The sequence below is a fragment of the Neophocaena asiaeorientalis genome, unplaced genomic scaffold, assembly GCF_003031525.2.
Source record: "Neophocaena asiaeorientalis asiaeorientalis breed wild unplaced genomic scaffold, Neophocaena_asiaeorientalis_V1.1 scaffold182, whole genome shotgun sequence".
NCBI classification, from domain to species: domain Eukaryota; kingdom Metazoa; phylum Chordata; class Mammalia; order Artiodactyla; family Phocoenidae; genus Neophocaena; species Neophocaena asiaeorientalis.
Window position 1 is genome coordinate 3,920,506 of NW_020174648.1, and position 25,782 is coordinate 3,946,287.

Here is a 25,782-nt window from a genome sequence, read left to right on the forward strand (position 1 = left end):
TGGGCCCTTACAATCACCAGACTTCCTGAAGTCTCCACTTGCAGTGGGCTTGACAGTTTGGATTAGGTTCCAGCTGGAACATTCTACAGCAGCCCAATCCGAGTGTGGCAGGCCCAGCAGCTGTCATTTGTAGGAGTGCATTTGAGGCTGGTGGGAGATGCAGGAGGGACAGCCATGGGGATCTGAAACCTTTCGCGAGTCCAGAGGCCTGAGGCTGCTTGACCACAATGCCCAAGGCCAAGGTCAGAGTGAATACTTTGAAGGCTTTGAGAGAGAGAGAAAGAGGCCCGTGTGTGCAGCACAAGGGCACTGAGGTGCAAAAGGCAGAGAACATGTCTTGAGCTGATGAGTGAGTTGCCTTCAGCAAACCTGGTCTGTGAGAGAAAACATCCTCAAACCCAAAATCAGAAAAAGTTTTGAGAGAGAACAGCAAAGAAAAAAAAAATATGAATTTTAACCACGTCTGTGAACATTTTTCATAGGAAAGATAAGGGCAGTGAGTACAGAATGAGTTAATGCTGCCAAAAGGATTAAGAGGAATAAAAATGGTGTTTACAAATATACCAGGGAAAAAGAACACTTGGGAAAAATAGGTCCATAAGTAAGTAAAGGGGATCCAAATCTACTGCGAGTCTAACATGACTGAGGAGCTGAATTGCTTTTTTCCTATCTGTCTTTTACTTGAAAAGTAACAAGAAAATTTGAGGAGTTGTCATGATTTTCAGTGGGAGGCCGTAACTATGAGCCCAGCAAGGGAGCCCAGTGAGAAAGCCAGGGCCACTGCAGGGAGTTCTTCAGACGCTCCCCATGACCCTGGATGACCCAGAGCCTCAGCCTGGCATGCGTGCTGCTTCCTGACCTGCCACCTACCAGCCCAGCCCAGTTAAAGCCTCATCCCAGGCTTTAACTTCTGTGGCCCTTGTACATCTGCCCCATTGAACCACTTGCATTATCCAAGCAAACCACATGCTTAGGCGCTCTCCCCTTGCTGCACTGGAACGCCCCCTCAGTCACCATCCAACTTCATCCACTGCCCTTCACCTCCCCAGTGGCCTACCTGGAAAGTCAAACCTCTTCTCTTTTCCAGTCTCCCTTTCCAAGTCCCACCTCAATCATCAACTCTGTGGCTTTCCCCTTCTTCCCTTCAGCTTTGCCTTGTACTTTTCTGAACCTCCATTACTCACTTCTCTTACATTACATAAAAATGTGCATGTATATGCTTCTCCCTCTAGACTATGAACTCCTATGTCCTGGGCCAGGTCTTCTAACTCTGTGTGCCTGGGTGTCTATCTCTGTGTCAGGAAAAAAGCAGGACTATTGTTCTCTTACCCAGGCTGCACATTAGAATCTTGTTGAGTCTATTAAAACACACCCATGGCCATGCCCCATATCAAACCCATGAAATCAGACATCTCAGGGGGTTGAACCTGGCCTCCGTATAGTTTAAAAGCTCCCAGGTGATTCTGGTGCCCAGTGAGGGTTCATACCACTAGTACAAGGTTTCAGACTGTGATTCCCAGACCAACAGCGTCAGTATCACCTGTGAACTTGTTAGAAATGTGCATTCTCCAGCCCACCCCAGACAGCCCACCCTACTGAATCGGAAACTCTGAGGCGTGGTTCAGCAGTTCGCATTTTGGCGAGCCCGCCGGGGGGTTCTGATGCACACTGAAGGTTGAGAACAACTGTTGTGCTAGGTGCAGGCTGATCAACAATCACTGAGTGGGATCGTTGAAGTATTCGCCCTGAGGTTTGCGTGGCCTTCGTTACTTCCCAGAGTAGGTGCAGTTGATAAAGGTTTTGGAATCTTGTTTTCTGTCTTCCTTTTATTTCTTCCTCACAGAAATCAATTAATAACCAACCCTACGTAACTTACAGGACTTTTCTGTGCGTTGGCCAGCCCCCTGGAGAAGGAAATTTGCAGAGACTCTGCCTCACACTTCTTTGGGGCACTATACGTCCTTTTATACAGTGGACTCTTGAACGACATAGATTTGAACTGCACAAGTCCATTTATACCCCAACTTTTTTCGATAGTAGGTACCACGGTAGTATACGATGCAGCTCATGGAGGAGCCACAGATACAGAGGGCCTGGAGCGGGGACAGTGTCAGCATCCCTAACACCCACGCTATTCAAGGCTCAACTGAAATTGAATTCTGTGCACTCAGGCCACTTCCATCCTTCTGCTGACCTGACCTTCCAGTTACCTCCTAACTTCTTACTTCTCAAGACTCTTTTTATCTGGCACAGCAAAACAGAACAGATCTTCACCTTTTGGCCTCTCAGGACCTCATTCCTACCCAGCTTGAACAATTCAAAGTCAGTGTATCCCAAACTGAGCTCTTAATTTAAACTTTTTCCTCTTTTAGGTGCCCCAGCACAGTGAATGGAGCTGCCACCTCCTGGCTGCTGAAGCCAGAAATCTGGGTTTCATTCTCACTTCCTCTCTCTTCCTCATCCTCACACCCAATCACTCTGTGTGTCCTGTTAATTTCTATTTTCTTTTCTTTTTTTAAAAAAAATTATTTATTTATTTATTTATGGCTGTGTTGGGTCTTCGTTTCTCTGCGAGGGCTTTCTCTAGTTGCGGCAAGCGGGGGCCACTCTTCATCTCGGTGCGCAGGCCTCTCACTATCGCGGTCCCTCTTGTTGCGGAGCACAGGCTCCAGACGCGCAGGGTCAGTAATTGTGGCTCACGGGCCCAGTTGCTCCGCAGCATGTGGGATCTTCCCAGACCAGGGCTCGAACCCGTGTCCCCTGCATCGGCAGGCAGATTCTCAACCACTGCGCCACAAGGGAAGCCCAAATTCCTGTTTTCTTAATCTCACTTAGAACTGTCCCCTCTCCTCTGACTGCTTCCTTCATTCTGGCGCTTCTCATTTCTCATGGGGATTACTCCCTGAGCCTGCTAACCACTCTTCCTGCCTCTCCTGCTTAAATTCCTTCAGCAGCGCTCTGTTACCTTTCAGGATAAAATTCCAAATTCTTCCCTATCAGGCTCTGCTCTGCCGTGACCTCTGGCCTCATCTCCAGTGATTGTCTCCTGGCTGCTGGGCTCCAGGGGAAGAGGTCCGCCTGCTGTGCTAATCTCTGTGACTGAAGGCAGGACTTTGTCTCCCTGTGGACTGCATTTCCCCACATTTTTGTCAAATCAGTTCATACTGATCCTTCAGAATTGGGTTTCTCCCACCTTCTCTGCAAATCATTCTTTGGCCCCCAGGTATGGATACCTTTCCCCTGTGGATCCATAACACCCCAAATATCCCTCCATTGAGTACATTTTACTGAGAGAAGTGTGTGTGTTTCCTAGGGCCGCCATATAAAATGCCCCAAACTGGGTGGCTCAAAGCAGCAGAAATGTATTGTCTCATAGTTCTGGAGGCCACAAGTCTGAAATCAAGGTGTTGGCAGGGTCACGCTCCCTCTGACGATCCCTTGCTTGCCTCTTCCAGCTTCTAGCAGCCACAGATGTTCCTTGACGTGCAACTGCGTCACTCCAATCTCTGCCTCTCTCTTTACATGGTGTTCTCTTTGTGTCTGTGTCTTCAGCGGGTCTCCTTCTTATAAAAACATCCATCTGAATGGAGTAGGGACCCACTTTACTCCAGTATGACCTCATGTTAACTAATTACATCTGCAAGGACCCGATTTCCAAATAAGGTCACATTTTGAAGAACTGAGGCTTAGGACTTTAACATAACTTTTGTGGGGGACACAGTTCCACCCATATCACCAAGTATGATAATAATCCATTGATTTATCTGGTTCTTTCATTAGGCCGTGGGTCCTTTTGGAAAAGGGCTGTGTCTTACTTGACTCTATTTCCCCAGTGATGAGTGTGGTATTTGACACCTAGTAAACCCTTAGTAATTGTTGGCTGATTGCATGAACAAAGAAACATGTATGTTAATTGTCCTTATAACAGACGTCTCAGTTTCTTCTAATTCTTCTCTACATTAGGGGATTACCAGCAAGGCCACTCCTTGACGGCATTATATTTGAAAAGCATCCAGGCATGAAGCTTTTGAGCGCTGAAGTTTGCCACAGCCTCCCAGCTTCTCCTTGCCCCACTGCAGCCTCCCCACTGTTTGCCTCACTCTTTGACTTCATTTTTCAAAATCCATCAAATCCATTGTCTCTTTCCTGGCTCCAGCCAGCCTGGATGCCATGCAAAGCCATTTATAAAAATACATTCTTAGTCACCCCCAAATCCTTGTCCTTTTTATTTTCTGCCACTTCTCTCTGGCCCCTTCCAACATTTATAAGAGCTTTCCATTTGCTTCTCTGCTGCTCTGGGGCTTGCTAGAGCTAGGGAGAATCCCGTAGAAACCTGCTCACGGGTATTCTTTCTGTAATTCCAACCAGGGGCTCACAGCAGCATCACAGTCTTCCTTCCCATCTCTTGTCATGGGCCAGAAACCTTTTCACTCTCCTCAAATACCCAGTTCTGTCCTGGCCCCTGGCCCTCAGCCCATAACCTCAGCCCTAACTTAAGCCGTGTGACACAGACTCCCTTTCCTTCCTTCCATCTTACTTTCAGTCTCTCCTCGTCTTTACCCTCTCTCACTCCTGTCTTTGAAATGGATGTGTTCTTCTCAGTGCCAAAGCTAAATTCCCCACCTTAATTCATCATTCCAGCTCTTCTTACTTTCTAGACAGCCTTGCTCCCCAGATGACTATTTCTTGCATATACTGTTATACCCAGACACCTTCTATCCCTTATTCAAATGTCAAATGATCCCTTGACCCTATTGTCTCTCCCTATGGTTTTTCTCATTTACTTTCACTACCTAAATTTCATAAGGAAAATATCAACATATTTTATCTTTGCTTTTATTGTCAGTTAATTTCTTCATGAAGACTTGATGCTAGTGTTATAATTATTACCTTGAAACTTTAAACTCAGCTTGGCAATCTCTCTTTCTATTCCTCTCTTCCACACACAGACACACGCCCCCCCGTCCCCCTCCCCCACGCTTGCTTATTTATAATTACCAAAATCATTCATTAAAGTTTTTGTCTTGAGGGTTTACTGTGTGTTGGGTTCTGCCAAGAGTTGCAGATACCATGAGGAAAAGACTCACAGGGCTCCTGCCCTCAAGGGGTAAACACTCTAATGAGGAAGATACTAGAACAAACAAGAAAACAAACACGTCACAAAGTACTTACATGTTGTGAAAAGTCCAGGGAAGGAAAAGAGAGGGTTAACCAAGAGTGACTAAAGTGAGGGGAGGAGATGGGTAACTTAAAATCTGAGGTCTCTGAAGCTGTGTTTCAGTTGAAACTAAGAGATGAGAAAGCACCAACCAGATCAGAATGAGGAGTCAGGCTTTGTAGGGCTAGCACATCCTCGTCGGTCCTGGGGAAGCAAAAAGCCCTGGCCCCCTGTAGGAACTGTCAGGCTCATGACTCTGGCACAGCAAGCAGGGAGAGAGGCTGTGCATGAAGTTGGTGAGGTAGGCAGGGATCAGGTCACGCAGGGGAGCTTGGAGGGCAGGACAGGAATTTAAAGGATGAGAATGACAGGATCAGATTTGTATCTGAAGATGGCCTCACCCAGGGCTTAACCCTCCCCTTCTCAGACAGGCTCTCCTTGACCATAAACACTCAAGGACCACACTCCTTTCTTCGGAGCACTCACATCACTGATGGTTGTGTATTCATCAGTGTGAACGCATGACGCAGATTCTTACCATCTTCGCTTTTGTTCACCTCTGTATCCCCAGAACACAGAACTTGACCGTCCCGGCTGCTGAGTACATATGTGCTGAATAAATGGATGAATGAGTGAATGAATGAGCGATCGTACTTCATCTATCTTCTGTGTCATTTTTGGCAATGTAACCTCTCTGAGCTTCAGTGATCTTATCTGTGAAATAGAGGTAAACGGGGATAGTAAATGATTGATCAGTCGTCCCGTTATTACTATCTCTCCTCCTCCCATGGCCTCTGTTTTCACTCCCATCCTCCCTGTGTACTTCCCTCTTTTTTAAAACACCAGCCCTGCTTGTCTAGCTACCTACTCCACATCTCGCCAGATGCTCACAGTTAAAACTCAGCCTTTTCCATCCTACCTCCTCATCTCTGCCTTGGAGTTCAGATGTGTCCTCATCTCATTAACCCTTCCAGCCAGTGCAGCTCAGCGACTCTCCTTTGTCCTCTGCAGCACCAGGGAGGATGATACTCACTGAGGTCGTGGCAAGGGCTTTGGCGTCTGAGAGTGCTAGGCTGGAGCTTGGACTCTGCCAAGCGTTATTTAACTTTCCTAAGCCTCACTCTCCCCATCTATCAAATGGGAATACTATAATGCCTACGCCTCAGGGTTTTTATGAGAACTCAGTAAAATAATAAATGTAAAACACTTGACTCATTGACTACTAGTAAATGTACAATAAATAATGGTTCTTACTTGCTTTATCATAAAAACTGACAAACCAAATGCCACAAATTGTTTACTTATCATTCTTATGCCATTAGGCCATGGTCCCAGACAGGGACCTGCCTTTCATCCCTGTATCCCAGCACTCTCCATTGCATCTGGCTCATCAGAAGTGCAGAATGACTGCTTGAGGAATGACTCACTACGTTAATGAAGTCCTTGATGGCAGAGAATGTGTATTAATCATTTCTGTGTCCCTTGACAGTGTTTAGCAGTGCAATAATATTTTTCAAGTAAATAAATGAATGAGGGATTGAATTAATAGTGAACTTGCTAAATAACATGTTGAATGGAAACAACTTAGTAGATAGGAAAGGACTTTGGGGAAAGGGTGAAAGCACTCATACTAAATACAAGTCCTTGGTGGATATTGTGCTTCTCTCCTGGTTCCCTGGTTTAGTTACATTGTCAGTTTCCCCTCACATAAAATCATGGAAATGGAGGAAGCTGTCTCTTCTCCTGCACATCCTCTGCCTCTCATCTGTCACTCTCCTCTTGTGTTAATGCTGTTCACTCTCCTACCTTCTCGCTGGAATTGAGGGGGTGCGTCTGTGGGGGAGGAGGGAGTCCCAGGTTTGCACCCTCCTTTTACGGGGAGGGCACACTCAGCAGTGAATAGGTGTTGAGCTGTTTTTCTTGTGCAGGGATGGATTTGCACAGATCCATCACTAAGCTCGCGTCCTGTTCATTTGTGAGCAAAGATGGGTGTCCAGGGATACCTGGTACAGGCTTTGCCCATGGACAGGAGTAAGTGAGACTAACAAGCTTTCAGGAGGATTGAACTTGAGACCCTGGCTGCATTAGCCCTGGGTGAAAATCAACTGAGCCTTTAGATGCAGAGTCCAGAGAAAAATGGGGGATGGAAACTTACATTTAGAAAGTAACAACTGTGTGTCAGTCATTGTCCTGGAACTGTATTTATTCATTCATTTATTCTTCTGTCGTCCTGTAAGTAACAGGCAGTTATTATTATCACCATTTCACAGGAAAAGACAGAGAGACTTGGAAAGGTTAAATATCTGGTCAGCTGGTCAGCTGGCAAGGAACTCAAATCCAGACCTTGGACTCAAAGGGAGATGTGACTCCAGAGCCCACCCACAAAATCTGAGCCACAGTGAGGCTTTTCTGGGGTGATTTACATGAACTACTAAAGGCACAGAGGTGTCTGCAAGGGCCCCTGCTGTCAGTGGCTATTCTGCAGAACTGCTTTCAGTGTCCACAGCAGCTGCCACGGGGTTAAGAGAGGGGGCAGAGAGTACTTGTGAGTCCTACCAGCCATCTGCCCACGCCTCCCCCAGCCCCCAAAGGAAATGTTGCAGTAGCTATGGCAATGTGTGTGAGTTTGTGAATGAGTGTGTGTGTGTGTGTGTGCGTGTGTGTGGCACGTACATAGACACTCGTATGTATGTATGTATGGGGGTACATCTGTACCTGTGGGTGCATTTATAAACATGAAAATCTCAATTCTGTATAATACTGTTTTAATGAAAACGATCCACTAAAATCAAAATGACTGACAATAAAAAAAAACAAATGCACATCTTATATAATTGTAATGAAATTTGGGATATCTTAATTCATCAATAAAGGGGACAGAAGGGAACTCAATATGCTTCATCCCTCATTATTATTCAGAAATTTTAAAACTGGGTTCCAGTGAATCCTTAGGCTAGATTGTAATTTCCATTTTTATGGCAATCATACTGTATAGAAGACCGAACTCATCCGTAAAGATTGCCTGAGGGTGTGAGTAGACATATGTTAGGTCGGCAATTCTCAACATATTGTGAGCTTTAGAATCAGCTGCCTAACTTAAAAAATACTGATGCTTGGCCGCACCCTAGATAGGTGGATGAGAGCAACTAAAGTTTGAGAACTATCGTGCCCATGTGTGGTGTGAATCTAATGTACCCCAACCTTTGAGAACCATTCTGCTATAGCACTTATGAGAGATGCAGGGATAAAGTAGATTCAGTAGCTATGACAGTGCAAGGACATTTAAAGAGGAAGACAGATAAACAGGTGACTTTAATACAAGGTGTAGGGAGGCAAGGTGTAGGGCAAAGTATGGGCTCTGTGATCCATGATAACACTCACCAGTGCCCTTGCTGGTTGAGTGACCTTAGACAACTGACTTAACCATGCTGAACCTTTGTTTACCTTTGCAACCGGAGGATAATAACTGTACAGCCGTGTGGCTCTCCAGGTGGTAGTGAAAGGGTGTGCCAATGTGTGTGTGGCACTGAGCATGTGACTGCCTGGAACGTGGTCAGTGAATGGCAGCTACTCTTTCCAGCTTTTTCTGACCCACCCAAGATTTCTTCCTTCTGCTTTATATAATCCTTGATCCCAGAATATACAGGGAAACTGCAAGTTCCTGGGCCAGCTTTCCCATCTGAGGACAGATGGACTCTGCCTTCTAGGATGCCCCTTGAGTCTACTGAAGCAGGCACTTATCCTTTCTGCCCATAAGACAGGTGACAGGGATCAAGGTAACAATGTGTCCTGCCTAACTGGGGTCCATGCCTATGCTTCCTCACTGCTCTCATTCTATGACATGCTTCGTGTTGACAAAAAGGTTAAGTGTGGATTCTGTATTTGTATGTACACGTGTATGTGTAAGTGTATTAGCATTCTACAGAGAAACAAAACCAATAGGATGTAGAATATGAAGAAAGATGTATTTTAAGGAACTGGCTCATGTAATTATGGAAGCTGACAAGTCCCAAAATCTGCAGTCAGCAATCAGGAGACCCAGTTGTGTAGTTGGGTATGAGTCCAGAGGCCTGAGACCCAGGAGAATTGATGATGTAGCTCCAGTTTGAAGTCCGGCAGGCTCAAGACCCAAGAAAAGTCAGTGTTTAAGTTTGAGTCCAAAGGCAGAAAAAGTGGATGTCTCAGTTGGAAGACCATCAGGCAGGAAAAATTCTCTCTTACTCAGGGGAGGGTGAGCCTTCTTATTCTATTCAGGTCTTCAACTGATTGAATGTGACCCACCCACATTAGGGAGGGCAATCTGCTTTACTCAGTCTACCAATTTAAATCTTAATCTCATTCAAACACCCTCACAGACATACCCAGAATAATGTTTGACCAAATATCTAGACTGACCCTGTGGCCCAGTCAAGTTGACACATAAAATTAACCATCATAATGTGTGTATTTGTCTTCATTGCCACTTTTTGGGGCCAAGGTTGTATCCCTGAATTCCAAACTTGCGGGGGGGAAGTTATAATATTTGTTTATTACTGTCATTTTCAAGATCATTTTATATACTTCTAAAATTTCTTTGCGCAAAACCCTTTTCAAGATTTAGAACCAGCATTCCAGATAATATGTGTGTAATAACAACCAAATTTATTCAGGACTTACTATATCCAAGGTTATTAGGTTTTACAGATATTAGATCATTTAATCCTGTGTAGTTGATAAGGTGGGTACTATTATTATCCCACTTTATAGGTGAGAAAACTGAGCCACAGAGAGACAGGGACTGTGTTAGTTTTTCACTGTTCTATCATTAAATGAGATAACATGTTAAGCACACACACAAGCACACATACACAAAACATAGAGCAAAACTGCAAAAATAAAGTTGATTAAAAAATGAAAAATCAGAGATTATGAAGTATCTAAAATTTATTTATACACACTTTGTTCAGCAGTGTAACGTTTGTGTGGAATATGCTGTAGCTCCTGATTCCCATTCTGCATATGGAGAAACAGAGGCTCTCAGGCAGTCTTACTTGCTTGAGGTCATAATAGCAGAAGGGGATTTGAACTTGTAACTTCCATCTAGTGCTCCTCTCCTTATATCCCATTACCTGTAGTTGTCGAAGTGTGAGTTAGACTGGACGTATTCCAGACAAGAGCACAAACTGTTCCTGCCTAATTACTGGAAGGAGGGCCAGGTAGTGGGCACAGGAGCAGGTAGGAGGATGGACAGCATTTAATCTGACTGCCTCTGTTTTCTCAATTAGGTAGGAAGCAGATCATTAGCTGAGGGCAAGGATGGGGGAGGAGGTGTCGGAGGTGTGAGGAGAAAGAAGGAGCTATGAGATAATGATCTTGAGAGTGGGAGAGACAACAGACAAGGAAAATGTAGTCTGATCGGTAGGCAGTATGCAGAGCCCACTTGAGGTCAGTGGTGTCGGATTTAAAGGGAGACCAGTCGGTGTGGTTGCCAGTGGCATTCATGTGTGCAAACACAGAAATGGAGCCACGGGGTCATCGAGTTTAACCAGTGTCAGAGTGTTTCAGACAAGTACGATGAAGCAATGAAGGGCAAGAGAGTTGAGGTTACATGAAAGGGTGATTACAATAATGGATCACAGAATTTAATTTGAGTAAAGAGGGAAGCGGGTGCGTGAGGTGGGTGAGGGTCGATAAAATGGTGGTTGGATGAATGGATTTTAAGGCTCAGGTGGATAGAAAATATTCTGTGGCTTTAGGAGGAATGAACTGGGAGGGTAGGAGGTGACGGTCAGATATTGGGATTCTTGAAACTGTGACCAAGGAAGGGTTGCAGTTATTGGTAATCTAGTCTATGAGCATGGGAGTGAGGGTGGGGACAGGATCATTTGAGGAGAAAAGTCAAGGAAATGAGTGGTTTGAGAATTGAAAGGATCATCTTAGTGGCTACTGAAGTTACCAAAAATTATGAAGTGAGCCAGGCTCTGAACTGTGGAGGGTAGATGGGGGCGGGGTGGTGTTGGCATGACTGGAGCAAAAGGAGGAAATGGATAGGATGGTCTGATGGCAGGAATTAATGACCTTAACCAAGGACATGGGGTTAGTAAGTGGCAGAGCCAGGTTTTAAACCTACTGAGTCTGGCTCCATAGTCACATTCCTGGCTGCTTTGCTAGTTACTGACAAATATGTTACTTTTCTGCATAAAAACTTCTAAATGAATTTGTTTACCTATTAATAGACAGTAAATAATGAATAAAGTCACACCAATATTTAACTTTTCTTTACATGAGATTTACACGCTTAAAGATAACACACGTTTGTAAAATACAGCCTGTCATCACGATTTAGTTTTAAAATGTGAAGTTAGAAATGCATTTCTGTTTACCCAATGGGAATGTTAATTATAATGGACAATACTAATATTTGCTGAGTTTGTTCTGTGTGGCGGGCACTGTGTAAAAGTATATACCTGCTTGCTTAACTCTAGGTACTATTTTAACCACATTTTATAGATGAAGACACTGAAAGAAATTGAGGGACTTACCAGGCAATGGACTGCCTCACCCAGGACTCAAATCCAGATCTGTCCAACCCTCAACCTCATTTGCAGTGTGGTCTAGTTCTTTCCTGAGTACCTGCTATGTGATGGTTCTATGCTGGACAGCGAGGCTATGGCAAAGATGATGACAGAGTCCTTTATATGTGATGAAGGGAACATATTAACTAAATATATAGCATATTAGTTATAGATTCTATAAAGGAAAGTGCAGGGTGCGTTATATAACAAGGGAACGTAACCTAGTCTGGAGGGGAAGGTCTATTTTGGGAAGTAATTTTTAGTCCAGAATTAACGAACAGTATAAATTAAATAAGTAAATGAGAGGGAAAAATTCCAGGTAAAGAAACAACATCTGCCAAGGCCTTCGGGCCCTAAAGTGTCCTGTGGAAACTGTGGACATCATTATTCTTATCATTTAACTTCTGATAAAGCCACAGGTTTACCAGACAATCTAGGGATCAGCCATTCCAGTACTTATTCCTCCCAGAACTGGTGCTGATTGTGAAGACAGGAGCACGTAATAATCTCCTCATTTTATCATTCGGGTAAATTGAGGTGTGGAGTGTTTCAGCCAACTGCATAGCTGGAAGAGTCATTTTTTACCAGTTTTCCTTTTATCTTTTCTCCTGTATATCTCTCAAACTACCTTTTTTCAGAAGCTTTTTAAAAATGAGACTCCATTCTCTCTTTGTTTCACCGCCCTCTCCTTGCAAATGCATTTACCTAGTTAAGAAAAGGAACATTTGCTCAAAAGCTCTCACATTGCATGTGGATGTGGCATCCTGTACCCGGACCCCAAAGTATTGTGACTAGCTGGGGGGGAACTTTGGAACCATGCTTCCACCAGAAACTTAGCGTAATGTGGCCAGAAGCAAGCTTAAAAGGATGTGCTTTCATTTAACTATGGACAAATTATTTTCATTTGTAAAATGATCTCTTTAGCGATGGGTGGAGGAATATATGAGTTCAGAAGAAGCTCCTAGTTTTCGAAAGCCCATCGTGAAATGCCTTTTTCATCATTGCCTCCAGCTGAAACATTCTCTCCCTACACTGAACTGTGTCTGCACATACATACATGCATACATACATACATAGGTACATGTATTCTCTCTCACACTCTCTATCCCCCCACCTATTTTATATCTATCTGTCTATCTATCTATCTATCTATCTGTCATCTGTCTATCATCTGTATCTCTTCCTTCTCCACTCACCCCCAGGTGATAAGTCTTATGTCCCCCACAAGGAAGCCCATCACCAGACAATGCTGACCAGAACATAGGTACACGTATTCTCTCTCACACTCTCTATCCCCCCACCTATTTTATATCTATCTATCTATCTATCGATCTGTCATCTGTCTATCATCTGTATCTCTTCCTTCTCAACTCACCCCCAGGTGATAAGTCTTATGTCCCCCACAAGGAAGCCCATCACCAGACAATGCTGACCAGAAATTTCCGAGTTCCCTTTCCAAGTGCCACTGTTAGGTGGAAAGCTGGGACTAGCATTTAATCAAAGAGCAGATTTTAAAATACTCTCGTCCAGAGCAGAAGTGGTGCCTTTCTGCCCTGGGAGCGCCGGTGTGAAGGGATCATTCCATCAGGCTGGCCATGCAGGAGTCCACTCACTCAGTTGGGTCTAGGTTACACAGTGGAAGGAATGCCCAAGCAACCAGTCAAATCAAGTTAAGCCAAGGCCACAACCAACTTCTGGCCTAACCCAACAGCTAAAGGAAACAACACTGTGACCGCTGATGTGTCTTGAGAAAGAGGAGCGAGAATTGAGGAGGGAAACTGAAAGCTTAGAAATTGCCAGTGCTTCAGGAAGACTCTGCATAAGCTGAGGGTATTGTGTGAGACAGGGGCAGAAAAGAAAAGGCAAATAAGAGATTACTAATAGCTCTGAGCATACACAACTTGCAGGTGTGTCCTGCTGGCTGCTGTGTTTCCGTTACACTGGGGCTCCTCTGTGGCACAGATTATGTCCCTGCTCGAGGCAGTGGATCCCAGATGGTTCTGGTGCTGGCCCGTGAGGCCCCTGAATCTAGGCCATCTGCTGCCCATACAGGAGGAAAATCTTCAGGGTGTTGATTTGTCAGACTGAAGATATTAACAAACAAACAAGCTCTATTCTGACTTCCGATGCGGCTAATTTTCCTAAACCAACATGTGACTGGGTTGCCCGAGCAGGACAGAGAATATTCAAGACCACGTTACCTAAGTTGGAGTCAAAAGACTGACGTTTCCTTCCAACTGCGGTGTTCAGTCTCCTGCCCAGCATCCTTGGGCCCCTCGATGGGTGGTCTTTCCACAAAACTAACATTGGCACCGTCTGCTCGGTGATGCCACCCCCTCCTGATGGAGGCCACGCTCTTGCCACCACAAGCAGATGGAAGCTGAGGTGGAAACGATTGTTTCGTTTGACATTCACCCTCCTCCCCACTCTAGTCCTAAAAACCAAGTGGGAGTTCCAGCTACTTAGATGCCTCTACTTCCCGGGTCCCAGAGACTGGTCCAGGTTCCTCATCTGATCTAAGATAGATCAAGCAGTTCCTCCACGGGTTAGTTTTTCCTAATGAGGAGGGGTAGTGTCTCTCTGTGGTCTGAGCCTGTAAAGACAGCCGCTGGAGCCTGCGGGAGGCCAAGTCTCCACCATGTGCATAAGACATTTTCAAAAAAATGGTCCTGTAGAGTGAGACATAGAGCCAAGAGAGGAGAGGGACAATTATAAGGGCATCTAGACCCTGTTGCCAGGCATCCCCAAGGCAGCTTCCATCTGAGCCTGGATATAGGTCTATATCCTCAATAATGGGCCTCTTTTTGGTGAGGCCAATTCAATTTTTTTACTTGGACTCACACCCAGAAAGCCCTAATGCAGAGGCCTCTTCCTCTTTCAGTTGGTCTCAGCTCCACGTATTTTCAGCACTTTCAGGTCCAGCTCTTCATCACTTTGCCCCCGCCTTTTCCTGGGTGGCCCCCTGTGGCCTCTCCACTCACCTGCATCAAGCTCCCCTCGGCTACGCTGCCACGCGCCGCCAACACCCGGCCCTCCCGGTGCCCAGGGTGAGTGATCTGCCACTGCCACGACCACTTACTTTATTTCCAACAAACCCATTCCTCCTCCCTTTTACTCATCCTCTGCTATTTGTCTGGCATATGTATGTTTCTTCAGAAAGACGGTAGATTCCTTCGACAGCAAGAATCTCTTTATCCCGGCTCCTGTTGCCTAGTATCACAGTTCACACACAATAGGCTCTCCATAAATATTTGCTAAATAAATCAAATAAGAATCCCCATCTCCCTGACACATCATCCCTGACTTGTGGGAAGGAAATAAGTCAATTCTTTTTTCCTCCTTTGCTGAAGCAGTTCGAAGACTCTCCACCTTCCCTTGCCATTTCACAATGTGCTCTTCCCCTCTCTCTGCATTTCATGTCAGTCCTGCAGCGTCCCTGCCCTGTGAAGTGGGCCCCGGTGGGAGGTGCGAGTCTTCCCACGCTCATCGTTGTCTCCTCTCCAGCTGCCACAGATACATTTACGATCTGAGTTAAAGCCTGGTGTTGCATTGTGTTTGCACCTTAGGGGAAGACACCTCTTCCTCATTAGAAATTTGGGAATCTCCTTTTTATAGTATTTATATTGGATTCAGGCAACTAGTACATTTAATTTATTTAACAAATGCTTACATGGCACTTACTGAATGTCAGGCACTGTTCTGAGCACTTTAACCATAGTAACTAGTTCCTTCTTATAACAACCTTGCCAGGTAGATAAAATTATTACCCTCGGCCTCATTTCACAGATGAGGAAATGGGGACACACAATGGTTAAGGGACTTGCCCAAGGTCCCACAGCAATTGCTAGCTAAGCTGGAATTCGAATAGTCAGGCTGGCTCCAGAACCCACGTCCTACCCACTGGGTCCTGCTGCCTGCCAGGGATCAGGGCAGAGTCCAGACCACACATCTGAGCTGCCTTTCTTCACGCTCAGGCCTCTTGAGAGCAGGAAGTCTCTTTGACGTGACTACCTAGCAACATGTCAACGTGTGCTTGCTTAATCAATGTTTCTGGGCTTATCGATTCACTGCCTATGGCCTGAATACAGGTTTAGTTATGTTATTCTACGCAGTTAATTGTTCACATTGTAATCAACGCTCCTCCTAAAATTTGGTTCCTCAAGATATATTTTCAAACAACCGAGGAACCACGCCAAGAATTAACTCTAATTACACATTGCACCCATTTTGAGTACTAGAGATGACTTGGAGGCAAAACATGTGTTATTTAAAATTATTAAACTGATAGTAAATAAAATGTCATTTTGCCCAAAAGAGAGATTAAGTTGCAGCTCCCTTTTCTTTTTTTATTGCCCTCTCTAGGTGTCTAGGATCAGACAAGACATTTTTTTCTCCTGATTTTTAGTCTTTTTCTTGAATTAGTACATATGTTTTAGCTGCTCACAAGCCACCACTCACTGTTCAGCAAAAAAAAAAAATCAGATTCAAACCCCAGAACAGAACAAACATGAAAAACACACGGGCTATTTATTTGATGTAGGGGTGATTCATAGTACAGTGTTTGGGTACTGTTTGGAGCCAATGCTAGTTGCCTCAGGGTATTTCTAAATTGAATTCCAGGAATAAAGTGTTTATAAATAGTGAGCATAGAAAAGAAATGTATTCATCCCAGCCACTCCCTTAAGGAGTCCCTGTGGCCTCCCCTTGGAACTACCGACTCATTCAAGTAGTTAATTGGTTAGCTGGTTGGGTTAAGTTGGTGGTTCTCAACCCTATCAGACCCAACACCCTATTTTATGACAAATAAACTTAACCTTTTTTATAATCCTTAAATTAAGTTCATATATAATAAAATCTACACACAAATAAATATATATATGTCTTAATAGTAATTAGAAGAGAAATGCTAAGATATAATTTATAATGATATAACTATTTTAATGTTTAAATTCTCTGCAATATTACAATGGAAGAAATAATAAAGTTGACAGACATTTGCGTCTAATGTAGATTCACCAAAATATAATATGTAAAGTAATATGCAATACACGATATATGTAAGAGCAATTAGACTGAAACAGACATGCTGTATTGGTGATTCAAAGACCATGAGCAGCATTGTAGACAATGATGTGATTTTCCAAAATTATGAACAAATCTTGGTAAAATTCCTAAATAATAGTGTATAATCTTCTCTTAATTTACATGGTAGTTATGCACCTAGACAAATCCTCTTGTATTAAAACAGTACAAGCTGCTTTGTTGCTTGTATGTAAATGGAGTTAGCATCTAGGCTCAGATAATTATAAGCAGGTTTTTTCTACATAAGTGTACAGCAAGACATTCAGAAGTTTGCAGGACCGGGGGAATTTTTTTTGCTGTGCAGGGCTATTCTGAGCACTGCTCTATTCTAGCCTTCCAGACCTGCCTTCTAAATGCCAGTAATGTCCTGCAATCATTGTGTCATTCAAGGGCAACTGCCCTACATTTCCCCAAATGCTCTCTATTGGTGACACCACCCTCATTGACAACCACTGGGTCAATTCCTAGTATTAGATTTAGTCCCAAATAATTATGTCAATTTATTCTCCTGACTTTTTTGTAGTCCTTGAAAACCAAAGGCATGTCTACAGTAAAATCCTCAGTAATTAGGTTATTGGGTTGGTGTGACTGGGTTATACCGCAGACTATGTGTTCCATGAGAGCAAGGGCCCAGTTCACCCCATGTGCACGATATCTAGGACCTGCACAGGGCCGGGCTTTATATGTCTTGCCTGAAGGAGTAAATAATTTTGGGGTTGGACATCTGGGTTAGTGAAGAGATATATACTATTGAAAAGGAATAGATTTGTTACTTTCAAGTACATGTGACGTCCAGATGCTCACTAGAGAGACCCGTATTTAAGTCTTATTCAAAAATACCATTTCAGTTGTTTCTGATTGAATGAGTGACATTATAATGATTGAAACCATCTGGAAGCTGTCAAAGACCCAGAACCTTCATGTCATTTTGAGGGAAAGGGGGCATGTTGAGGACCCCACGTGAACTGCGACCTTGGCCTAAAAGGTTTGCTTCATCTTCACAGTGGTCTGTGAAGCAGCTATTAGCAAATCTGTTTTTACAAGTGATGAAATTAGACTCAACAAGGCAAATAATCTGCCCAAAGGTAGACAGTTGGCTCAACAGCAGAACAGAGTTGGAACTCAGAACTGTCTGATTCCGGAGGCCTCATCTTTCCAAGAAATCATACTGCTTCTCTTTCTTCAGTGAAGCAAAGCTAAGTGTCTGTTAAATCTGTTGGGTTGGCCAAAAAGTTCGTTTGGGTTTCTCCATAACATCTTACGGACATTATTATAATTTTACTCTGTACAGAGTTCCAGCTGTCATGTCTATTAAATTCCACTTTTCCTAGTGGGTCAGTGATTTTTGCATTGATCCTGTTCCTGGTTGGGTTCCAGCATTCCAGGTCTTGTAAGCTCACTTTAGTGGGATTCTTGAGGGACTGTGTCCTCTTTGTCTTTGGGTCTCCAGAACCTGGGATGGTAACTGGCACAGAGTAGACGTTCAGGGAGTGTTTGTTGGTTGACTTTAATTGCATGCCATTTCTCCTTTCAGGCCTTGGCCTTATACAATATTTCAGCGAGGCTTTGACCTGGTTTTGGGAGAACAACCTTCTGATAAAATATTCAGGTAAGTTGTTGTCTAGGGACTTGCTTATATATCTCTGCAAGCCCCATGTCCCACTTCCCACTGAACTTTCTTTCCTAGTGGTAATATATAAAATGGGGAACACTTTTAGTCATTCTGCCCTCCTAGTAACAGCAGCGTTTGCCCTCCTTCATCCAGTGACATCATGGAGGATGTTGAGGCCGGACAGATTCTGTTGGGGTCCTGGCTTCCTTTCTTGCCTGCTCTGTGACCCCCAGTCATTTACTTAACCTCTTGGAGCCCCCAGTTTCCACATTTGTTAAACAGAGCTTCATTACATGCCTTGCTGTATTGTTGTGAGGAGTATATGAGATAATGCAGGGAAAACCCCTGGCACAGAACAAGCAACTAATGTTAGGTTTTGCCTCTTCATTTTGCATCTAATTTGCACCTTTCTCATAAAGACTTAAGTTGTTCAAAATTAATCCCTCCCATCTCTGCCTCCCTCCTTTCTCAGCTATACCTCATTATCATTTTCTTTAATCTACCACCCTTCTGAACCAATTGGATGTTTCTAGTCCCTCCCAAATTTCTACCTACACACCTGGGAATGGTACATATTAGAAAAGTCAGCAAGCAGAGGAAGAATTTGGGTGCCAGCCATGAACTAGGAGATTTTCATAAAGTTTAATTCACGCCAGACCTTAGCTGGAACACAAGTTTATTTCCAAGCTAAGATCTTATCATCCGTTTCTTCAGTCTGTCAATCTATTTTTCACTTAACGTGCATCAACTGAGTACCCCCTAAGTGCCAGAGATTGTGCTTGTGCAGGAGGTATGGACACGAATACCTCTCCCTTCACGAGCAAGCCCTCTGGGAGAGGAAGTAAATAGTCCTTCCCGAGTGTTTGATGTCAAAGGAGGCATTAAGTGACTGCATAGCCATACTGGAGGAATGGTGAGCGAATGGAAAACTTGCTTCCTTTTGTTCACTGCACTCGTACACTGTGAGGAGTCTCGCCTGTTCACTGCCGTCTTTCCACACCCCTTCCCCAGACCCTCTCTGTCAGCCAGTCCTGGCCTTGGTGTTCATTTTGCTCCTGCATTTGCCTCCTGGAGCTGGCTTCTCTGCCTCAGCTTCTCCTTCTCCTCCCTGCTGCCTTGGATGCACTGGGCTCTGCCACTGCCGTGCTCTCCTAAGGCACGCTCCTAGCTAGAGCGCCGATTCACAGAGCCACTTCCTCACAGAGCCCTCCCTTGCCCTTTTCTCTCCCGATGTGATGTCTCTCCGGGGATGGGCTGGGTCATGTTAATGACATTGGCCACAGGCTGCTTTTGAGGATTTGTGCCGCAAGAGGTGTAGCTGTATTCCTTAGACTGTGACTCGGGCATTTAAACTTTCCAACAATGATGTATTATTTGGCAGACTTTTTTCTCCCTTTTTCCTGCTGCTGGTCTGTTGGAACTTATGAAGGGTGATAAAGATAAGGCAGATGGAGAGCCTGGTGGAGTTCTATTAACATGGATAGGTTCCCTCTCCCCTAAAGGTCCGAAACTAACACTTTGAAAAACGAAGCCCTTAATGAAATTGCTTTTAGAGTAGAACCAGCTCAAAAAATGTGTTTCCATCTCCACGAGCATCATTTGTTCTTTTAAAGTTTGTTAAGTAGCAACTAGATGTGATACCCAGTCACTACAGAGGGGATCACATGTGTGGTTTGACCCATGCAGTCACCTATCTCAGAAGCCAGTGGGTTAATCAATAAGTGTTTAAACATTTTGATCCCTAACATAACAGTAACTAGTCTCTCAGATGAAAACACCAGGTCATGACCTCTTTATTTCAGGTAGTAAGAATTTTAATGAGAACCTTCTGTGATCTGAGTCAACCAACTGCCAATGGCCAGTCTGGAAAATTCTATGTCCTGGTCAGTGACTGCAGTTTCTTAAAGGAGCTAAATGACTATTTACTTGCTACTCTGTTCACTTATGATTTAGAGTCTTGATAAATTCCAAGCCACTGCATATTTCCCTGGACTGTGGAATAAAATTTAAATCCTGACATTCAAATCTTTCCACAATTGAATGTCAATGTACAACTCCCTCTTAATGAGCTGCTCTTCTCCTATAGAACCTTCCATTCATAGTCAAATCTACCTTCTAACTGATCCACTGCCCCTGACAACTTGCATATTTCCCCCTCTGCACATCTGCTCAGACTCCCTCCTCTATGCATATTCTTCTACCATAAACACTACCCATTGCCATGATCTAGACCCAGTTTCAGCTAAACTCAACATCTATTGAGCACCTACTATTGCAAGGTACTGTTCAAGATGATGTAGATATGACCAAACAAATGTGAACAAGATAGTCCCCGACGTCAAGGAATTTACAGTCTCATCTAAGAATTGTTCTCCAACCATGGCCCTCCATGAGAATCTCCAGTGAGTGGATAAGACTCTGGGCTTCCAAGGCAGGGGCCACGAGTTCAATCCCTGGTCGGGGAGCTAGGATCCCACATGCCATCTGGTGTGGCAAAAAAAGAAAAAATTACCAATGATCTTACCCAGAATAAACCAATTAATTGAAAAGTTCTGGGAGGTGGGACCAGGGCATGAGTGTTTTTTAAAACACCACAGTAATTCTAATCTGTACCCAGGATTGGGAAACACTGGCCTGAAGCTTCTCCAATCCATTGCATCAATCCACAGTGACTTCCTCCTTCCAAATTTGTATATATACTAGCTTTAATATTTATTTGTCAATTATTTATTTCATGTTGATTTTTAATTTGCCTATTTGCTTCTCCAATGAAATGGTTGTCTTCCTGAAGGGCGGGGAAATACCCTATATAGTTTTTTTTTTTTTTTTTTTTTTTTTGGACCGTGTACCCTGCATCGGCAGGCAGACTCTCAACCACTGCGCCACCAGGGAAACCCACCCTATATGGTTTTAAATATTTAATATCTAACATACCATTTTAAACATAGTTGGTCTTCAATAAATAACTGTAGATGATCATGTCAGGTATTTCCTAGCCAGATTAGGAAAAAACCTTGATACCTAACCTAACCTTGGTCATCTGTAATCCCAGAGAACCTGGGAAGGGCCCAAGCTAGACTCAAAGGATCCAAGGGAACCCTGAATCTCCAGAATGAGTCTCCTCACCCAACTCAGCCTGATACTGAAGATGTTCTTTCTGTGGTAGCTAGGATCACTCCATTCCACTAGGCCCTCTCGTGGCAGGGGTGAGTACAGACCAAATTTTTCTCTCAGAGACCTTCGTCCTGAGTGCGTACCTGCATCCTTTGGAATAATACCTCATTCTGGCATGGCTTGCCCTAGGAAAGGGTGGAGATGCCAGGCTAAGAGCCATTTATCAGTTTTCCCACATTCTATTTCATGCCAAGCCACGATGAGAGCACAGGCTTTTTCTGTCCAGTGCTTTCTGGCAAGCGCTTGCTTCTGGACAGAAATTTCCAGCTCTAGTTCAAAAGGGCCATGTGCAGGACTCAGCCCACAGCTGAGCCATTAACTGCAGTGGTCACCACCAGCTGTCACACGAGAAGGCCCAACCTGGGAAAGCATTTCAGATATTCACCCAACTTCTCTTCGGTGGCTTTTTGAAGTTGTTCCTGCCAAATCTGCATGGATGAGGGATAGATGAGATTTTAGGACGCAGCTTTCCTCTGACAGTTTGTTCTATATTTAGTTTTTGGAGTCACTCAGTAGATTTTGCAGATAAAAGAAAACTTTAGAATTTCATACGCCTGAGCCAACATGGGCTGGAAAGCGGCTCTGAGCAACACTCTGAGAATCAGACCCACCCCCCTCCTTCCCACTTATGGAGAGGCGACCTTGGGGAGGTTGCAAAACTTCTTAAAATGTTGGTTGATGTCTTGGTAAAATGGAACCAAATGACTAACCTCAGAGGGCTGTTGTGAGGATAAATGAGGCAACTCTAAGAGCACCTGCCTTTAGAAAGTTCTCAATAAAGGTTAGTCTCTACCCACACCTGACTTTGCTTCCCCTACAAGGTTTCACCTTGACCCTACCAGAGGGTGAAGGTTTTCTTGTTAACTTGGTAGAGTGTCATGTTTCAGAAGTTTCTGTGCTCTGAGGAAGTTCTTTATCCTATCAAACCCAGATCCATCTCAAACATCAAATGTGTTCAAACCCAGAGGTTAACCCATATCCTGTTTTAAATGAAGAATAATTTTCACCACCATTTCTATCTTTAAATTGGAAAATTGGGATTATCTCCACTAGCAGCCGGGTGTAACTAAAGAGCATAGCTAAATCTCCTTGTCGAGCAGTCAATAAATATTTATGGAGTGACATTCCTGTGTCAGACATTATGTTTGGCAGTGGGGATACAAGATGACAAAGAACCATCCTCTGCCTACCAAGAGAGCACATTCTTATGAATGGTGATGGACACAGGGAAAGATGAGTGCAGATCAACATCTCAGGGGAGACAAGGCACCATGTGCACGTATGCAGAAGAGAGTCCCTTACTCAGCCTAAGAGCATGAAGGCCCTGGAGGGCTTTCAGGAAGAGATGCGACCTTAACTGAGTCTTAAAATGAGTGGGAGTGCGGCAAAGGAGAGAGGAAAGAAAATTCAGAAGGAAGGACTTTTAAGAGCAAAGGCAAAGAGGCGAGAAAATGAGGACGACTTTTGGAGTTACGGGCAGATTGCATTGTAGGAACACAGAGTTTGAAGCAGGGCTTGGTGAAAGAAGAAGCTGAAGTGTGACATCTTCGGAGATGTGGACTGTGTTCTGTGGGTCTGGGTGCCCTTAAACAGTGTCAGTTGGAGAAAGATGTGGTTTGCATTTCCTTTCGAAAGATTACTGCATGCAGAGGAGGAAGGGAAAACTGAGATGGATGGACATGGATCTCTCTCCCAAAAGAAATATGCTAGAATTGCCAACCGTCTTCTAAAATCTGCTACAGAAATTATAAGCTACAGGTCACAGATCTGTTGCTCTGCATCAATGCAAAACTTGTCATTTTAAAACTGAAATAGAAAACAAAAACTCCTGTCTATGTCCAAATAAACCGCCTTCTCCCTGGTACCCTTCAATATTGCATATGTCCTCTCTGAAACAGTGTATTATGCGTAACATTATACATAATACACTGTGCCCACCCCAGCCTGCCTGTTAGAGTCTTCCTGTCTTAACAACGCCCATTACAAAACTCACTTAAATGTTGTTGCCTTCAAACCACATTCTTCCTTAAGTCCCAGGTTCCAGGCACCTTGGGGCAATCACCTGCCCTGAATTGGCTCCTTAATCTTGCCAGGTGATTGTGTGTGTGTGTGTGTGTGTGTGTGTGTGTGTGGGTGTGTGTGTGTGTGTGTGTGAACTGGCATGCCTTCAATTTCACCAGCTGCTTCACAGAAGAGTGGGTGGTGGGTTTCCTCTTCTGTCCCCCTAGTAATGGGTCTCCCTCACCTGGTGGAGACCCCTCCTGCACTAGCCTCCTGTTCCTGTGGGCGTGGAGAGTCGAGTGCCTCCTTCAGAGCAAAAAGGATCTCTGCTATTTCAATGCTGCTTAATGCAGAGGTTTGCTCCACAGGTCCAGGAAGTAGGGGACTGAGAGTACTGCTGGGAATGAGGGAGGAATCTCCCCAATCCTGGCCACGTCCCACTTGCTCAGTGGTTTTGCCTCTCCCCTGGGTGCCTGCTTTCTCTTCTTTCAGCTGCTCTGTTACCCAGGTCTGTTGTTCAGGGAGTGGATGAAAATCACAGGACTTGGCTGCTTATAACTCATGAGCCTTGGTCAGTGGGGATTCTCTGTGGCCCGCGTCCTGGAGAGGGCTACACGTCTCGTAAAAGATCTCATGTCATCAGTCTGGTTTCCTAGCATCCCAGGCAACCTGGGGAGTGGAGAGAGGAGTGTGCAGGTTAGGGGAAAGGAGAGGGAGTCTGAAGTGGTGCTCTGTGACCAGCTTGCTAATGGAGCCGGTGCTGGTTCCGTTTAATTGTACGCATCCTTCCATTGTTCCTCCCTGCACTTTAAGCGGGAAGGGGATGCTGGACTGCCACAGCCTCGTGCTATCCCACCCACACTGGGTTTTGTCCCAGGGACTATTTTTGACTGTGAACACAGAGGATTTGAATGCCTTTGAAATAAAATGAATGAATAAGTAAACAAATAATCTCTCATGGTTTCCTTAAGCTCTCCCGTGAAATGCTGATTGATTCCTTTATTCCTTTTAGCCCTTGTTATAAGAGAGAAGAAAAATCTTCCCTGTCTCCTGCGGGTTAGGCGTTAGCTAGGGGTGTGGGTAGGAGTGCGGAGGATACATCTGGGCCTACCTTCTTCATCCCTCTTCTCTCCTCCTGGGAGGCTCCTGGCTTCAGTCATTTCCACACCCATCCCATAGAAGCCAGAAAAAGGGAGCTTTTCTCCTTTCTTTTCCTTGGTAGGGCTCCTCCAGGCACAGAGAGAAACCGTCACTACCACTGTGGGTGTGCAACGTGGGGGATGGGAAGGTGGGAGGCCGGTACATCTTTCCAATTAAAATGCTTCCAATTATATCTGACTTAAGATCGGGGAAGCCCAGTTTCACATCTGAAGGAAACTGGAACTTGATTGCTTATGATTTAAAAAAAAAAAAAAGACACTTTTAACAGCCGGCAAGTGGATGCCATCATCAGTTCTCCAACCGGCTGGACACGTGAGCAGAGGTAGGCCTCTCTGCCTCAGACTCGATCATCTCATCCATAAAATGACAATAAGCTCTCCTTTTTGGAGAGGACCACGAGGGTTAAGAAGGAAGCCGCTGAAGGTAGAGTGCCAGGTCCTCCAGTGGGGTGCTTACCCCGCCAGTCATAACCAGCTGGTGTTGGGTGTCTCTGCAGATTCACCTACACCCTCGGGGAGGGCATGTGGTTACCCCTCAGCAAGAGCTTTGTGATTCCACCAGCGGAACTGGCCGTCAACCCCTCAGCAAAGTGTAAGACAGACATGACAGTGATGGAGGATGCTGTGGAGGTCAGGTGAGTCCCGCCTCGGGATGCTGAGGCCCACAGTGGGTTAGGGAGGCTGAGTGGGAAACTACCTGAACACCCAAGGTGCTGGGAAGGGAATCAAGACAAGTTGGAAGGAGAAGTTGGCAGGCTGCCTTCCAATTCCCCAGATGCAGTGCCAGGATCTACGCCACCTGGGTCAATATTGCACACCCCAAGTCTCATGCACCGAGAGAGGTCATAAAATTAGAGTTTATTATAAGCACTTCCCACAGACCCTCAGGACTGACAGGGAATAAAATGTTAATTTCCTTGCCTGAGTTGAGACCTTCTTCTTTGACCAGGAGTTACAGCCTTGGCTTATTTCCCAGAGATGGAGAATGTCCATAATTTGTTAGTTCAAGGCTCAGAGTATGGTTGATCTTTAATATTTGTA

At 44.6% G+C, this 25,782-nt stretch overlaps 1 protein-coding gene across 1 annotated transcript in view; it reads left to right on the forward strand.

The window, feature by feature from the left end:
- ASTN1 (astrotactin 1) overlaps positions 1-25,782 on the forward strand; it is a 323,825-nt gene that overhangs the window by 198,257 nt on the left and 99,786 nt on the right. Inside the window, exons 9-10 of the mRNA XM_024758832.1 lie at positions 18,329-18,403; positions 25,239-25,376. Coding sequence (XP_024614600.1) covers positions 18,329-18,403; positions 25,239-25,376 — 213 coding nt within the window. The remainder of the gene's footprint in view (positions 1-18,328; positions 18,404-25,238; positions 25,377-25,782) is intronic.